Raw genomic sequence first — 17340 nt, 5'->3', positions numbered from 1 at the left:
TCTCGTCTCAGTGCTGCTGACCCTCTACTTCCTTCCAGGGTAACCACAGGGATGTGACCCTAGGGTGGTGGTTAGAGGCAGGCCGCTTGCCTTCCCCCGAAACTTTCCTCGGGAAGGATACCCAAGCAGAGCGTCATGGGGGGCTCCCCAGACGTCTCCCTGCCTGTCTCTCCTCCTCCATCCCCAAAGCCCCTGTCTCAGTTTCCTATGTCAAATATCCCATCAACCACGGAGCAGCGAGACTTCCTGTGAGCTGAGGCCTCCGGGCATGGTTCTTGGTGTGCTAAAATTGGGAGATAAAAGAATTCAGAACTTTTTAAGACAACAGCTTGGCTTGCAAGGCTACTGTCTGGTTGAAAATGCTATTTTGAGTGTCAGAAGCTAAGCATTGGATTCCCTTTTCTTCCTCAGAATTCCTTCTATAGAAACCCTCATCTCTCCTGGGGCAGATGGATGCCTAGGGCAGATCAGAATCATGGACTCAGGAAAGCACAGAGAAAAATATTTTCAAAATAGTCGTCTTATTATACAAGTTAGGAGCAAAACTAGAATTTAACATCTGGGCTGTTGGATTCCAAAACTTACATTTCTTCTACTCTGCAAAGCCATCTTTGGGTGCCGAGGACTGGCCCGCTGCTCCTTGCAGGCGCACCGTGCTTGCCATCTTCCTTCCGTGCTGCAGAACTCTCTCACCTACCCTTATCCCCCGACCAGGGTGTGGCTGTCAGAAAACCACTCCTCGAGCCTTTCTTCCAGCTAGTTTGATAACACATCTGTGCTCTGCTATTTATGGCTTGATTTTAGCTACAATCCTGGGTGCTCTCAGTGACCATGATTGGCTCCAGATGGTGTCATCTCTGAAGAGAGACCTACCAGGACCCCTCACATCATCTCTCAGTAACAAGTACCAACTCTGCCTGTACTCAGGGCCAGTGCTGTCCCATTGCCCGAGAGACAGCAAACCATCTGGGTGAAAAGAGAAATCCACTTGGGTTTTGCCTCCAAAAGAACTATCTAGATACTGAGAAACCTTGGAGGACTGAGTGAAGTTCTTATTTTTCATCATCTCACTGGAGACCATGTCGATATAAAGGACCCCCCCCCAAAAAAAAAAGAAAAAGAAAAAATGCAGCTGTGGTTTGAGGGAGACCACAGCAGAGATTTTTCTGGCCATCACATATTCTTGGAGAGAAAAATACAAAGATGGCTACACCTTGTTGATATTCGATAGCTTTAAGCATGAATGAAAATGTGATGGCAACAAAAAATCTAGAATAGTCAGAATTTACTATCACTTCTCCCTCACCTTTTGGAGGAAGAAGTCTTTCTTTAGAAACCTAGAGAGGTCAAATTGCATTGTGTGGGTGCCCAGGGCCAAAGATCCAGGAGAGAGGAGGGGGCTGGAGCAGCAGAGAGGCCCAGGAGAGGTATGAGGCGGAGGTGGGGGTTGGGGGACAGGGGGTGCAGGCCAGGCGGGCAGAGATGTAGATGCTGGCGTAGGGTCCAGTTGTGAGGAGAGACAAAGATGTTCTAAGGGGCTATTTAGGACTTTCACCTTTGCGATGGGCAGTCTCATTTCCTCCCACTAAAAAGTCTTCTGTCAAGATCCACATTCATCTTCCAGGTTTTGGGATTAGAATCATATCACTTTTCTCTGTCACAAAAGTCCTTAGAGAGTAAGGTGGGCCAGTTACAGCTGGGTTACCTGGGCGTGGATGACCCCATCGAGGTAAAATTATAAAGCAAGTAGAAACAAGAGGCCACACCCTCTGAGTCACAGGGACCTTCCAGAATATGCAGCGGATAAGGGGTGGTTGACCCCCATAGTCCCTCGTCTCCTGAAGTGGCATCTCTGCCTGGTCCTCGGGCCACACCGAGGCGGAAATGGCAGCAGGGCTGCAGAAGATGAGCGGCTTTCTTCCGGGTTCGGTGAGCCCTTCTCTGCTGCGGTTGGGGCCCCTGGCTCCGTTGGCATGTCACTGGTCCCATCAGGGACAGGACAGAGAGAGCCTGGGCCATGGTCAGCAGGGTGAGGGAACCCCAGAACAGGCTCTCCTGCCAGGGCTTGTGATAACAGACCCTGGAGCAGAGCAGCCCCATCGCTCTGGCATTCAGGAGACGGGGGTTTGAATCCTGCCACTGGTCATGGTGGTTCACAGGTTGCTGGGAAAGCATCTTCTATAGAGTCCAGTGCACGGCAGGACTTAACGAAAGCTCGTTATTACTACAATCATTATCATTATTATGGCCGTAGAACATAAGTTTATGAAAGGATGGGAGCAAGGAGAGACTGAGGGAAAGACTAGGAGCAAGAGATCAACTTGAGGCAGAAACCAGTGTCAGAGTGAAGCTTATCGGATCGCCCCAGAGCTTCCCAGGTCCAAGGAGAAATGTGCAAGAGCTCAGAGGGTGAAGTGCGTGCCCACATTCACTCAACACACTTGGGGGCCCAAGTGGTCTGGAATCATCTCTTTGGGTTCACCCTTGTTCTCTCCAGGCTACTTGGGTGTGTGAAGTTTTCTCAGTCTGACAGTTTGCAGAATTCCTGTCCACTTCGGCATCATACCAGGAATGGTGGATTTGGCCTCACAGAGAGGAGGATGTCGTCAGATTGGCTGTGGCTGTGACGGGCTCATATGTGGGAAGCAATTCCTGGGCCCCCGATTCTAGGCACTGGGGGAAACAGGAAAGGTGCTTTATGAGAAAGCAAGATGCAATGGCAACTCCAGCAGACCCCTGCTGTTCCCTCGTGTGCGGTCAGCTGGCCTTGAGAAGAGTCTGGAGTTCGTGCTGCCATGAGGATTATTTCTCGGTTCTAGAAGGGATTTTGGCCTTGAATGGGAGGGCAAATTAAATGGCCACCTCCTATGGTTCTTCCAATAAGAGGCCAGTAAATAATTCTCTACTTCCAAGGCAGGATTCAAGTCTTACAACTGCAGTGGATTGGGATTTGGACACTGTTGGGTGCCCTCTGACCCCTTTTCATGGAGAGAATCACCCAGTGAACGGGGCACTCTCTGAAATATTTCCGAAGGATTCCAAAGGATTCTCCTTGAGGAAGAGACAGATTCTCTGCATGGCTTCCTCCCCAAGCCCTGTAGGGAATCATTGTGAATAACCATCCTACTGACGCAGCTCCGCAAATCAGCTTTATATTTGCCCTTTGTTAGGAAGCATTATTCCCAACGAGAACAAATAACAACAAAAATATGTGTTTTAAAGAAAGACAAGTCTTCGGTAATTATTAGGCTGTGTTTAAACCACGAGCTTGGTAAAGAATTGAGGACCATCCAGCATGCCTTTCGTAAGACATCATTTGAAAGTTGAAAGTATGAAGGGAGGTATGGATAACACAGGCGGTTCCAGATTCAGATAGTTTTCTAAATCTCCTAAGAGCCACAGTAAATTTGAAGAGAAAGATTATCACTGAGTTCTTCACAGGTAGATTTCCTGTTGTGCACACAGTCTGTCCCATGTAAGGGCCCCAAATGGTTATTTATCAACAGGAGGAGAAAGAGAGACGGAGAAACCCTGATTCTGAGTGGAGTCGGGCCAAGAGGAAACTGCAGAAACTCACCAGGGAGGGTGAAAAGGAGCTGGAGCCGCCAGGAGAGAATGTGTTCCCCATTAGGGAGCCCGGCCCGGCCTCTAGCCACGGGGAGGTGGCGCCCCCTTCTGGCCTCAGCAAAGAACACGCTTCTGCAACTTCCACAGCGAACAAGGATGTGTGTTTTCTATTAGGCTCCCCAGAAACTCATAAATGGTTGTAAAACCCATCGTGCTAATAGGAAGACCAGCATAAATGCTGACTGGATCTATTAATGCTGGTTGTAGTTTATGCAGCGGACTGAATCAGGCTGAAAACTGGGAGGGTTTTTTTTTAATGGTTATGTTACAACAGGTTATTTTTAAGTATCAGGCCATAGATTAGGCTGAGTGCTGATGTTCAGACATTTGGAATGAGCTGGTCAAGGGAGAGTCTCAGTTCCTCAGTCGTCTGTGCCCGTGTTGAGACCTGGAGACTGTCTTTAGCCACGCTCAGCCCCGCCCAACAGGCTGAGATGACTTAACCACATTCTGTCTTCATCCTCAAATGCCCACACCTTTTTATGCCAGAGCATTAACAAATTTTAAAATGGCCACCCTGCCATCACAAGTCTATATTTAAATGATTACCGGTTTTAGTCGTTTTGGGACTGTCCTATAAATTCTTTTCCAGTCTTTGACTGGTGAAACAGGTATCTCTGGAGCGCCCTCTGTGGGCCAGGTTTGGAACTCCTCGTCCCCCGTGGACTGCTGAGCTAGGACTCCATTGGTGAAGCTAGGATTGTTGTGTACACGTAGCAAAACATACATGGGAGCTTTTCCATCAGTATTTCTTGTTTTATGAGCTAATTTGATCAGAGTTTCCCAAATGACCTTCTTTTACTGTTGTTCAAAGACTCAGCACCAAATGCATGTTAAATAATGGACTGTATTAAATGTGTAACGTGCACATGTCAATTGCACAGACCGCAGGGCCAGCTGCATAGGTTGGGATCCTGGCTCTGCAACCTACTAGCTTAACCTCTTGTGTCTCAGTTTCCTCGTCTGTAAAACAAGGGCTCCTAGCCCAGCACACCTGATAGTACTGCCATGGGTAAAACCCGCAGCGGGCTCAGAATGGTGCAGTGTGTGATGACGCTGATGCATAAGGATCAAAGCTACAAAACAGCTAATAAATTCTTAGCGTTGCAAGGAAAAAGACTGCTTAACAAATACTCTGCTGAACTCGTCCTCTGCCCCGAGGAAGTCACCTCAGATGAATTACAGTCTTTTTTTTTTTTTTTTTGGCGTATTCAGCTGGTCCTTTCACTCTGACTCTGCCTCAGTAACCGCAGTCCCACCAGAGAGAGCCTTCTTGCTAATAGTCATGCAATGAGGCAAACTTAGAGGTTAAGTAGAGCAGGGGTTGGGGGTGACCAATACTTTTGCAGAATTTCCCAGATATGCCACAATTGGACCTGCCCCCTCTCTTGCTCAGAGCAGATCTCTGGGCGCCTGCTCTTGCTTCCACATGGATTACAGTCTGCGGGGAGAAACTGTATCCACTGGGTGTTTTTGTTTTTACTACACAGCTTTTACTACATGAGTCTTGTGTCTTCTAAAGTTTGGAGAAAGAGTGTCACAGATTAAGTGTGCAATTTTATACTTCTGTTTCCTAAAATTTAGGTGGGGCAATGATTCAGACCTGGTCAACCCCAAGGGAGAATCTGAGATAGTATTTCTTTTTTTGGCATGGCCAGGTCAGATATTTTCACTGCGGTTAAAAAAAAAAAATCATCTTAAGTTGAAAGTGAATTATATGCAAGAATTCACTCTTACCTTCTTTGCTACCAAGAGAATCCAGATTTTTTTTTCAGAGTAGCAAAACATGCTGGGTCACAAATACCTATTTTCCCAGACTCCCAGACTGGAGGAGGCCAAATGATCAAGTTCTTGCCAACAATATGTAAGTGTAAATTGATGGCTATGCTTCTGGGAAGAAAAGACAAGACACAACTGGTACTGCCTGGAACTCAGATGTAATGTCTGGAAGTGGAGAAACTATTCTGTGACATGAGGATGAGAGTCACATACTAAGAATCAGGTGCTCCAAGGATATGGATCCGTGATTCTTTAAGCAGCTATAACAGCTTGAAACTCTCTACTCTCCAGACTTCTTGTGATGTGAGAAAAGCAAACTCCTGCTCAGAAGTAAACATTTACAAAGAGCGCTTAGAGCAGGGCATGGCACATAGTAAAATGCCATATAGGTTTTTGCTAAGGAAAATGTAATAAATATTTGCTTTAGCCTCCGTGATTAGGTTTCTGTTATATGCAGCCAAACACAACCTTTGCCAATACACACAGATATTGCCAATATTTCATTATGACATTATTCTAGCATGTTGGGCAGTGCCTGGTCTTGAACACGTGTTTGCTGGAAGAATGAGCTTTTCAGTGGGGCCTGAGGAAAGGCAAGAGACCCTAAAATGTGACCTGTGTGTCTCCCTGTGTTCCTGTAACTGGTTTCCTCTCCTCAGAGGACCTCCGATGGTGCTTTTCTTTGTGGGATGAGATGTAGTTCCTTGGGGACAGATGCAGGGATTCTATCTGTTTGGCCTGGCGTGCCCTCCTGCAGGGTCATCAGAGCCAAACAAGGAGGGAATGCCACCGCCGACCTGGTGTTGTCACAAGACCCCCAGGGGATTCAAACATCCATTCAAGTTGGAAAATGGTCTAGATAACAAGGCAAACAAAATTAAGTGTTCCCTGACACTTAAGTCCTAAACATAGGACCCTCTTTAGCTGATGAGGCTTCTCAGGCTAAACTCATGAATAGGCTTGAGGTGGGCTGGGGTGCCTTCTGGAAAGACGCCTCGAGAGCAGGGTTTTAAAGAAGGCTAGAGGTTTTAAAGTCAAGGTTCTGTGTAGCGATTTTATTTTTCAATAAAGTGTCCTCTCTAAAGCTGCTGATAAATACCAGACTGGATTTAACCCCTGGTTTCAATTCTTACGTTTAGTGTTACTGGTTTGCAACAGGAGAGTTTAAAAGGTGAGAAATGCCTGGTTCGTCCCGCACCCATCATGGGCTCCCCGGTAAGTCTTTATCCAAGCTTCAGCTTTTCCTCTGTGAGATGGAGAGATGTTGCCCATCCTGCCTGGACAAGACGGCCACACAGTTGACAAGGAGAGTTCCTAACCGGGGCATCTGAAGTTCCTGCTAGAAGGTTCCACACTCCACCTGGGGTTCATATCTTGTCACTTTCAGCCCTGGCTCTACCACAAATGAAGACCCCCTTCTGAAAGCTAATTTTCCCAGAGCCATTCTCCACCGAGAGCCAACAGATAAGAGGCGGAATTTTCCCTCAAAGCTATGTTCTGATGACAGTGGAGGAGCTAGGAGTGCAGTCATGTATAAACCAACTGCAACACTCCTGACTGGCAGGCACACGACGAAACACGGCCGTGAGACACCCAGATGCATGCGCACACTCTCACACTTCTGTGTCTACACGCCATCAGGCTTGACCGTAAAGCCGAGAGACCCGATCATGTTCTGTCTCTAACGCAGCTTCACATGCAAAGGCATTTTTTTCCCCAGATTAATTGACCTATGACCCTGTTTATTTAAGGAGATGTGTAATGGCCTCTGCTGGTGCACAGAAATACCGGAACACACACATGCTGTGTATGTGTGTATGTGGAGGGAGAGAGAGAGAGAGAGATGCTGGGCGCCCACATACAGACTGCACAGGAGACATCAGAGGCACGGGATAAAGTAATGGTAGCCAGAGGTGAAAGCGCATTTAACTCGTGTTCAAATTAGTCATTTAATGTTCCTTTATTCCCCAGGCCTTGATCTGAGGCCAGGCCAGGCCAGGCCAGGCGAGCCCCGTTCTGGTCAGACGGCGGGAAATTCTGCCACATGGAATGGTGTTGGTGGTCTCGGCTCCACTGCCGGGAGCCCACACAGCTCACAGGGCTCCCTCCACTAATGAATGTGCCCACCCACGCAGGACCCTCCCTCCCCTTCCCCCTGCCTCCCCCACCGCCCTCCCTGGGCCTGCCCCCTTCAGCAGCCACCACGCCACCAACTGCTTTCCTTACGACTGCCCAAGGATTCATTTCAGGAGCAAAATCTGTTAAATTATACACTGCCAGCCTCTGCCTCAATAATGAACCAAATCAAAGACCTCTGGAGGGCTCCCCTAGGCAACCTCGTAGGTTCCAGAAGGAACTGTTCACCCCTTCCCCTCCCTCCTGCCTGGGACAGCATCTCTGCAGGGCTTGCCCCACCTTGGAGGTGGGTCCCACCGAGCCTAGGTTGTTTTTCTGGGTAAGAATGTGAATCAAAGCAAAAAAAATGTTAACCCAACAAACAAACAAACACCCTGAGCTGGTGATGTGCGCACAGGGGTGGCCAAGAAAGGCAGCCTGAAGGCTTCCTTTATGACCAGAGGCGTTTTGAAAACGAGACAGCGGTGGTGGCTGCTTTATGAGGAAGTGGGAAGACAGTTACCTCGTTATCCTCAGCGCGAGGGTGGTCCCGGGACCACCCCGGAGCCTCCCTCATGATAATGGCCTGGGCTCAGGCCTCCTTCCAAGGAACCCGCTGTCCCGAGTGGAACCCAGCTACCTCCTTCCAAAAGAACAGGCCAGGGTTTCCTACAGAAGAGACCTGGGGCCCCACCTCAGTGACCTCTGTCTGGGAGCAGGGTGATTACAACTCACTTCCCGACCACTTTTTACATACAGCCTTAGCTTTCGCCTCTGAGCCCCAGGCTGAATGCGGGGGGGCGGGGGGGGGGCCCAGCCCCTCCTCGGAAAGGCCTTGCCTCTTGGCCCACCGTGACATGGGGCTGGGAGTTGGGGGGAGGAAGAGAGGAAGGGAGGAAGGCAGGCAGGCAGGCAGGCCTGCGATGTAAAAGGCTTGAAATAATAAAGGCACACACTCCCTCCTAAATGTGGCTCCCCACATCCTGCGGAATCTGGAAAAAACGCTCCGCTTCACCTCCCGCCACCTGCCCGCGCCCCCTGCCCCCACCCCTGGGCAGCGGGCTCTCACGAGGCTCTGGGAGAAAGCGAGGGGGCTTCGATAGTAAGGAGCTTGTTAGCTCTGGGCTAACAGCCCTCCCAGGCCGCTCTGACTGCTTTCAAACACTTTCTTATTTTAGGTCAAGGAAGTTCATAAAGGCAGCAAAGCCTGGGGGTGGCGGAAGGGGGAGGAGGAAGGGAGAGAGAAGCAGCTGATGGAGCACAGCTTATCACCAGGCAGCCGGCAACCCTTGGAGGGTCCATCCGGCCAGATGCACACGCCCCGTCCTGCGCGCAGAGGACAGGTAAAGGAACGTGGCTTCGACCTCTGCCCCTTCCCCAAAGGAGATCTTCTGGAACCCCCAGCTAAAGCTTAGGCACAACTGAGTTCCTCCCGGCGGACGACGCTTGCAAGTCCGCAGGCCTCCTTACCCTTAAAATCGGCACTGTCCCTAGCACCGATTCATCCACCTGCCAGAAGAGGGCAGCACACACTTCTGCATTGTAGGGAGAGCCGGGCTGCCCAGTCCAAAGGGTGGGCACCAGAGAATTTGGAGGAGGATCCGTGACAGTAACGACAGTAACACGGCAGCAGTAACAGTCATCACACATTGGTGCCTACTGTGCGCTGGGAACTGCCCCAAGCACTTTAATGCATTCATCATTTGATTAACATGACCATGCAAGAAATGGCACGATTATAATCTCCATCTTAGAGAAGAGAACATGAAGAAGGAGATCTTACATTAATATAAGATAAGATGGTCTTGTTTAATATAAGTAACTCAAGGGGGTCTGACAGATCTTGTTAAAAAGGAGTGAGGGGCGTGTGCTGGGGAGAAGGCACCTTGACGCCAGGGATGGAGGGGAGCAGAGCCAGGAGGAGGAGGAGTCTGTGTGCTGGTCTGATTGAGGCAGGCAGGGTGCGAGGTGGATGGGCAGGGGTGAGCTCGCGGGAGCACGAGCCCCTGGGAGCACAGCAGGGAAAGAAGGACCACTGGTGCTACACACAGAGTCTTTCTCCAGCATCAGCCAGGAGCATGGCCCCTGCTGGGGGCACCTCTTAGAAGAGAAGACAGGAGGGGTTTGAAGATTTGGGCCTGAATGCAGGAAGGAGAAGGAAGGAGGAAGGAATGTGGCAGTGGCTTCGCTCAAGATGACTTTCCCGAGGGTTCCGGGAGATGATGAGGGGGAACGAGAGGCTGGACCAGGGTAACTGGCATTGTGATGACAACCACGATGTGGTCCTTCAGTCACATTTCCATCCTGCAGCAATAGCAGCCCAGTGCAGGGATGAGCTCACCGAGGGTTCTACATGCCCTGAGAGTCTTCTCCGGGGTATGTGCCTGTGACAATCCACTTTCTCAGGGGCAACCCAGGGAGCCCGCGGCCCGCTTCCAGGTCCCGAGAAGTGAAGCTGCTGACACCTGTCTCAGGAAGGAGGAAACCTTGGCTCCTGTTTGGAAACAGAACCATGACTGCCCAGAGAAGGTCATGGCTAATGAGGACTCATTTGTTCCGGCCAAGGACCTGAGGCCAGGAGGTGGCCGGAACCGTGATGCACTCGCCTTCCCCCCACAGTGGCAGCCAGGTGTGGATGTGGACTGGGGACAGCACCGATTTCTTATAGTTCGATTGTTTTCAATGAAGGCAAGTTGTTAGACGTCTGATTTTTCAGTTTGGAAAGTATGGCCGCTACACTTACAAAGAACGAAGGCCAGAAGCTGGGGAGACGACTCAACCGCATCGTGGGACTCCAGACACAAGCACTGGGTCCCACAAAGGGGTTCTAGGACTTTATTTAGGAAGTTGGAAGTATCTTATTAGGGCAGATATTTTAGCAGGAGGATGTTAGGATGTCACAGGCCCTTCCACAGTGGAAAGGGGTACATCTTTGCAAACACAGCACAGGGGCCTATCAGTCTTGATAAAAACAGACAGTCCTGATCCAGCAGCCCCACTCCTGCAAACTTATCCCAAGGAAACAAAAGCACTAACTCGAAAAGACATCTGTGCCCCGCCCCCAGTGTTCACTGCAGCAGGATGTACAATAGCCAAGACATGGACACAGCCTAGGTCCAGCCCATCGATGGATGATCATATATATATATATGTGTGTGTGTGTGTGTATACATACACACAATGGAATATTATTCAGCCGTAGGAAGAAGGACATCTTGTCATTTGCAACAACACGGATGGATGGGCCTGGAGGGTATTATGCTAAGTCACATAAGTCAGACAGAGAAAGACAGATATGATCTCACCTGTCTGTGGAATCTAAAAACAAAACCAACAAACACAAACCAGAGCTCTTAGACACAGAGGACAGATGGGCAGTGGCCTCAGGCGGAGCGGGTGGGGAGGGTGAGCAAAACGGGTGAAGGGGGTGAAAAGCTACAATCTTTCGGTTATAAAATAAATTAAGTCCTGGGGATGTCATGGAGCACAGGACTACTATAGTGAATAATACTGTATTGCATATTTGAAAGCCACCAAAAGAGTAAATCTTAAAAGTCCTCATGACAAGAAAAAAAAATTTGTAACTGTGTACAGTGATGGATGCTAATGACGGTGGTGATCATTTTGCAATGTGTACAAATATTGAACGATTATGTTGTGCACCTGAAACTGACATAACCTTATTTGTCAATTACACCTCAAATTAATACATAAATACTTTAATTAATTAATAAATAAAATGCCTGTTGGATTTTGTACAACGTGCATCACTGGTGACATTTACAAAGGTTGGTCCAGGCAATGCTTGATGGAGTTGCGTGGAAACTAAGTATAGACTCAGAGTGTAGATAATTATTTTAAGAGTTGGTCTATGAAGGGGGTTAACAAAAGAGAGATGGGCGTGGGCAGCCTGCTCTCGAGATGACGAGGAAAAAGAAGAAATTGGATGTCAGGTGTGTAAAGGGCAGGGGTGCGACCCAAATGGCAGGCAGGGTAAAGACAGACAAGTCACACTGACATGCAGTCAGTGGGCCCGGATGCTACAGAGAGCGGGAGGGGAAGTCACAGAAGGGAAAGGACAAAAAAATGACGACAATGGCTCTTCTGTGATGATGGCTCAAGCACCAAACTAGGAGTATGTCCCTCTTCTGCGAGGTTGCTTTGATTTTTATCTTCTGGGGTCCAAGCCCCATTCGGGGTCAGCATCAGGGCTCTGGGAGCTGCCTTTCCTGTTCATTCACCCTGAGCACGTTTTATGGCCTCCTTGTTTCTCTTTCTCACCTCCTTCTGGTATACGCTGCTTTGCTGTGATTCACGTGTCCCCATGAGTGGCTATAAAGTCTTTCTGGTACAAGTGGAGTGCACGTTTTAAAATAGTCCCCAAGGCAGACACATACCGAGGCAGAAATAACAGAGAAAGCAAGGTGGGGTGAGATAAGGGAATTCCAAGGAAGCCTTGAAAAACCAAATCATCCAGTTTAGGGGAAACACCATTCAGCACAGAAATATGTGGTACAGACAGCCTGTGTTCCATGCGTTAAAAAGGAATATGCCGATGTGGGTAGGAAGAGCTGTGAGGCTGCATGTGACATATGGCTAGGATACAAACAGGTTGGGTTTGGGACTTTTTAGACCTCTTAGCCGGGGGACGAGAGTCTGTGGAAGTGGGTTTACACACAAGGAAGGAAGCTATAAATGTGAACAGAGCAGGAGAAACACTGATTCTTGTCATCAGTCCACATGTGTCCACTTTCTCTCCAACCAAAAAGGAAACAGGGAAAAGTACAGCAGAATGTGACATGTGCCAAACAGGAGACGGTCAGCCGGGCAGGGATACTAACTACATCTAGGGACACAAGATAGGGCTGGAGGAATGAAGAGTGGACTTTAAAAATAGGGAATAAGAAGAGAGAACTTAAAATGCACCTCAGATCCATTTGTTAGTTGCCTGGAACAGGCAATATGCGCAGAAAATGAAATGAACCGGCAGAGCAGATAGGACGCGGGCAGCAGGAAAAAGAGAAATTGGGGAAAATAAAGTAAAATCTACTATTTATACCCGGATTAGAAGAAGTAGCCAAAATGAATTTCTTGAAAGCCAAGGCGTTTGGCAGTGGTTTTTAGAATCTATTCAAACAGCAGTTGGAGGGTAGGCGCTGCAGAATGCAAGATGGATATTCAGGGAGAGAAGCCTAGATTGTCTTACGAGACAAATTAAAGGTGTAAAAGAAACCCCTTGAGGGAAGGGGTATGCTCAAGGAGCCAAACTGGTGTCAAACTGGTGTCCCAGTGGCAGAGAGCAGAGCAAGTCTGGGAGTGAGGGGATCCATCGCTGCTGAGTTTGGGGGCTGCTGCCCGATCTTGGGTCGCCTGGGGTCTATGTACCATGGTGGCATCTCAGAGGAAGGGGAACGGAGAAGTGCCAGGAGGTGAGGGGTCCTTGTGGACAGAGATGGAGGACATCAGAGACGGAGGCCACCAGCATGGCTGAGAGTGAGCCCTGCCAGGCGGATGTGGGATCTGGGGTGGGGACAGAGCTGACTGCAGCCAACTCCAGGCTTGTTACCGGACATGCCAAAGGTGGGATGGATGACGCCTGCCCCCTCCCTGGAACCCTTCTTCTTCAAAACTCTATAAACCTTCAAGACAAATGACATAACTTTTCCCTGCAAGATTGAAAAACTAGTGTGTGGGGCCCAGAGCCGGGACTCCCAGAGCCAAATCAAAACACAGGCTGCTCTGTCCCATGTCAAAGACATCCTTCCTCAGGCCACGTGAGTCCTTGGTCACATTCCCCACAGCCTCCCTCTGCACCCCCGCATCCCCAGGGAGGAGGGACCACTCTCCCTGGTCAGCCTGACTCTCCTGTTGTGCAGGATCTGAGTACAGGGCTGATGCAGGTGAGAGAAACAGTCAGAGAAGGATGCCTGAGGACACTTCCAGAAAGCTGAACACAGCAGGCAAACTCACCCATGACCTCCTGTGCAGTGTTTTATACCACAGGTCAGCCTTTCCCGGCAAGCCTTTCTTCCTCTTCATCATGATCCCCCCTCCTCACTGATGAGTCCTTAATCTTCCTCCCTGGTTCCCTCCTCTCCCTCTGACCCCAGATATGTGGGTGATCCTTGGGTGCTGTCTGCAGAGCTCTCCCCTTCTCACGCACGGATTCCCTCGGGTACCAAAGAACCCACGGATGCTCAAGTCCCTTCCATAAAGTGGCATCAGACAATGGGCCCTCGGAACTGAAGGCTCCACATGCGTGGATAAGGGGAGGGACTGCATACCTTGGAGAGGAGGGAAGCGCACCGAGAAAGTGGGCAACAAGCAAGCAGAAAATAGACTAAATGGGTGGGAGGTTTGGAAGCGCTGGTTAGGGGTCAAAAAGTAAGAGCTGAAGCAGTAGTTTCTGACGCCAACATCCGTGTTCGTCTCATTTTTGTTCTAGTGATAATAATCAAAGTTAGCGTTTAAAGAGCATTTACGACACTCCAGGCACTGCACTGAAGGATTCACAAGCATGGACTTATAAATAAGTGAATCTGTGTTACAAACATTGGATACACTCTTAACTGCCCTGTTTGGCCGATGAGGCAGTTGAAAGTATTATTAAGAATATTTTACAGAGGTGGGCACAGAGGCTCAGAGGGAAGTCTCTCAGGCAAAGCTGGGCAGCTGGAAGTGGCAGATCTGGGACTCAGACCCAGGCCACTAACTGTGTGCTCCTGGGTTTCACGGTCCCCTGTAGATGGTTAGTTCATCCAGGGGAATGACTGTGTCTCTTCTGTCTTGGCAACTCCAGTACCTAGCCTGGTGCCCAGCACACAAGAATCGCCCTTTAAACATTAGCTTAGACTTGGATCTACTCCATGAAATGTGTTTGTTGAATGAATAAGGGAGTGACCTAAGGAACAAACTAACATACAATGTTCTTGCAGGCTCGCTCCTCCAGGATGGGGTCAGGGTTCCAGTGGCTGCGGGGTCTTTTGAGGATTTGTGAACAACCAGGAAATTCTGAATGGTGGTTTCTGTCTCCACCACGGAGTGGAGAATTGACGCACCACGTAGAACCAGGTCACAGTGTGGGGTTTTTTCACGCTTTGATGCTGAGAGAGCAGGGAAGAACCAAGAACCCAGCCAGTGGCGGGGGGTGGGGAGGGGCGGTGATTGGACACTAATGTGGAGGGAGGGCTCTGCTCAGGAAAAAAATTGAAAACACAACACGGACAATCTGAAGACAGGACACTGGGGAAACACATGCAGAGCTGAAGATGCGGATGGTCTGGCAAAGGGAGCCTGGGGCTGAGGCTGATGGGGCTTGCAGTGGGAGTACAGAGCTCAGAAAAAGCAGAGACATGGTGCAGACCGTCTCACCGGCAAGCAGCTGTGGGGGGGGGGGGGCCCTGGTGCCAGCTCTGGAAGCCCAGCACAGGAGGGATGGTCCTCTCCGCACAAGGATGCCCCAGAAGGGGCCCCGGCTGCTGGTGTACTGAGCCCAAGAGCTTGAGGACCCCGCTGACCATAACTGGGAGGTATGGGTGGGGAAGGGAAAATGAAGGGAACGGGAGGGGAGCAGACAGGCTACAGTCCCCACGAAGGAAGAGCATGGTGTCTTGTTAAAAGGCAGGAGGGAACAGCACAGACGATGTGACCTAGAGGACAGGCAATTAGGGACAACAGAAATGCCAGAGCTTTGACATGTGCTTGTGAGCTGGGGGAGAGGGAGTCACAGGGGGAAAACCCATCCCAGAGGAAAATAGGGTGAGACAGAAGAAGTGGAAACAATGAAAACTGGAGAGTGTGGAGTTTGTAAGACGCTGATACACGCTGCTCAGTGGAAAGGGCTGCTTTGGCTTTGGGGACAGGAGAACGGTGAACGCGGGTCATGTGTAAATACCACTCATACCCTGAAGAACCTGCGGAGAAGATACTTGCAGCTGAGAGGAAAGGATGCCGGTGTGGAATCTGAAAGACTGGAACTGAGCACCAGCTCAGCCCCTGGGCACGAGGACCAGCTACTGTCCTCTCACTGCATCGGGGTCCTCACCGGGCAAGCGTGGTGACGGCCCGTTCCCACGATGGCTGTGAGCACTGCATTAGGTCCCAGGGCGGCCACAACAAAGTACCACTAACTGGGGGGGCTTAAAACAACAGAAATCGATCCTCACAGATCTGGAGCCCAGAAATCCAAAATCAAGGTGTCACAGAGCTGCGCTCCCTCCCAAGGCTCCTCTGTGCCCCTTTCAGCCTCTGGTGGCCCCAAATGGTCCTTGGGTTGTTCACGGCTGAAGCACTGTAATCCCCGCCCCGCCTTCATGTGCCCCCCCCCACCCCGTCTCTGTGCGTCCTCTCTTCTTCTTGTAAGGACACCAGTCATTGGATTTAGGGACCACCCTAAACCAGGATGCTCCCATCTCGAGACCCATAACCAATCACATCTGCAAAGAACCTATTTCCAAATAAGGCCACATCCTGAGGTCCGTGGTGGCGGGGGCAGGGACTGTGGGGATAACACTCAACCCGTCACAGGGGCCAAACAGCAATGAAGCAAGATCACCAAGTAAATTCAAAGTATTTCCCACGCGCCTCTCCGGTCTCCTCGTCCCTAAAAGGCCACTCTCCCAACAGGGCCTCTTCATGCACCTCTAGTGACTGCCATGCCCACAGATAAAACCCAGCCCTCAGCCGGCACTGCAGGCTCCGGACGCTCTTCCCGGTCTCTGTGGCTGGAGTTTTCTCCCTCTTCCGCACGCCCCCCATCCTGTGTTCCCAGCCCACGAACTTCCCCTTAATCTTAACCACCCAGTTGAAACCCCTTCAGGGAACATTCTCAGATGACGCGAAGGTGGAGGGAGCCACTCACCAGCGTTGCTCTGCTGCTTCGTGTTTTTGATGTAGGCAGAGAACTTGGAGAAGATGTCGATGCCCGCTGTGTTGGACTCCCGGTGCTTCGCGGCCAGTCTGGGGTACCTGGAACGGAAGACCAGTGTTCTAGGGTCAGCGAGAACTTGGAGGTCCTTTAAGGAAGAGCCTGTTCCCATCCCAGGAAGCTACACTCCTGCTTCTAGCTGCATCTACAAATCTTTGGGGGTTTTTCCAACCCATTCTATGGGGAGGGTGGGCACTCGCAGCCCAAGTTCAATAACAGAGGAAAACAGAGTCCAGTGAGGTGAGACCTGCCTGGGGGACACAGTTGATGAGCAGGGAACCAGAACACCATTCGGAGGGCCCAGGGTGTGTCCTCTTCCTGGGACCCCCGACAACGATGCAGCCGTGCACAGACCTCAGTCAAAATTCTGAGTGAGTTTGCTCTGTACCAGGTGGGGTCCCTGATGTTTTCCCAACCCACGCTGAAATAACTCTCCCCTGCCACGCCTGCGATTGTCATCCTAGCTGCGTGAAGCTAATTCTGCGAGCAAGGAGGTGCTAGGCACCTTGGCACTGAGACCTCAAAACCATTTCTCAGAAGGAAGAGTACCCACAGTCCTCTTTTGAAATACTCTTATTTGCGTGCAGGAGTAAAATGTGGAAGCTACCAGGCTCCATCGGCAGGATGAGTGTTTTCAACGGTTTTATTTCCAGGCATGGAGATAGATTTGCCATGACCCAGCTCCTCCCTCTCACACATTCTTTCATTTTGAAGCCAGAAGAACATAACAAGCAAACGGGGGTTAGGACTGTTTCTTACTGGCCTTGAGACTGAACAAGGTGCCCTGGCTTGTGTGAGAATCTTTGTTTTTGGTCTCACTGGCACCATCGAAACGAGCCATTCTAATTTTAAAAAAAAAATTATTTCCTAAGCATTTTATGTAGATGACCAGG

The 17340-nt window shown here is 50.1% G+C and overlaps 1 protein-coding gene across 2 annotated transcripts in view; it reads right to left on the bottom strand.

Moving 5' to 3' along the window:
- The window catches only part of CLIC5 (chloride intracellular channel 5), a 129152-nt gene that overhangs the window by 11671 nt on the left and 100141 nt on the right, over nt 1–17340 (bottom strand). For both annotated transcript variants that reach the window (XM_072944880.1, XM_072944879.1), the window contains exon 4: nt 16382–16488. In XM_072944880.1, the coding sequence (XP_072800981.1) occupies nt 16382–16488 (107 nt within the window). The remainder of the gene's footprint in view (nt 1–16381; nt 16489–17340) is intronic.

Source organism: Vicugna pacos, chromosome 20, assembly GCF_048564905.1.
Source record: "Vicugna pacos chromosome 20, VicPac4, whole genome shotgun sequence".
Taxonomy (NCBI): domain Eukaryota; kingdom Metazoa; phylum Chordata; class Mammalia; order Artiodactyla; family Camelidae; genus Vicugna; species Vicugna pacos.
The sequence above is the reverse complement of the archived record's forward strand: the minus strand, read 5'-3'. Positions and strand labels throughout refer to the sequence as shown.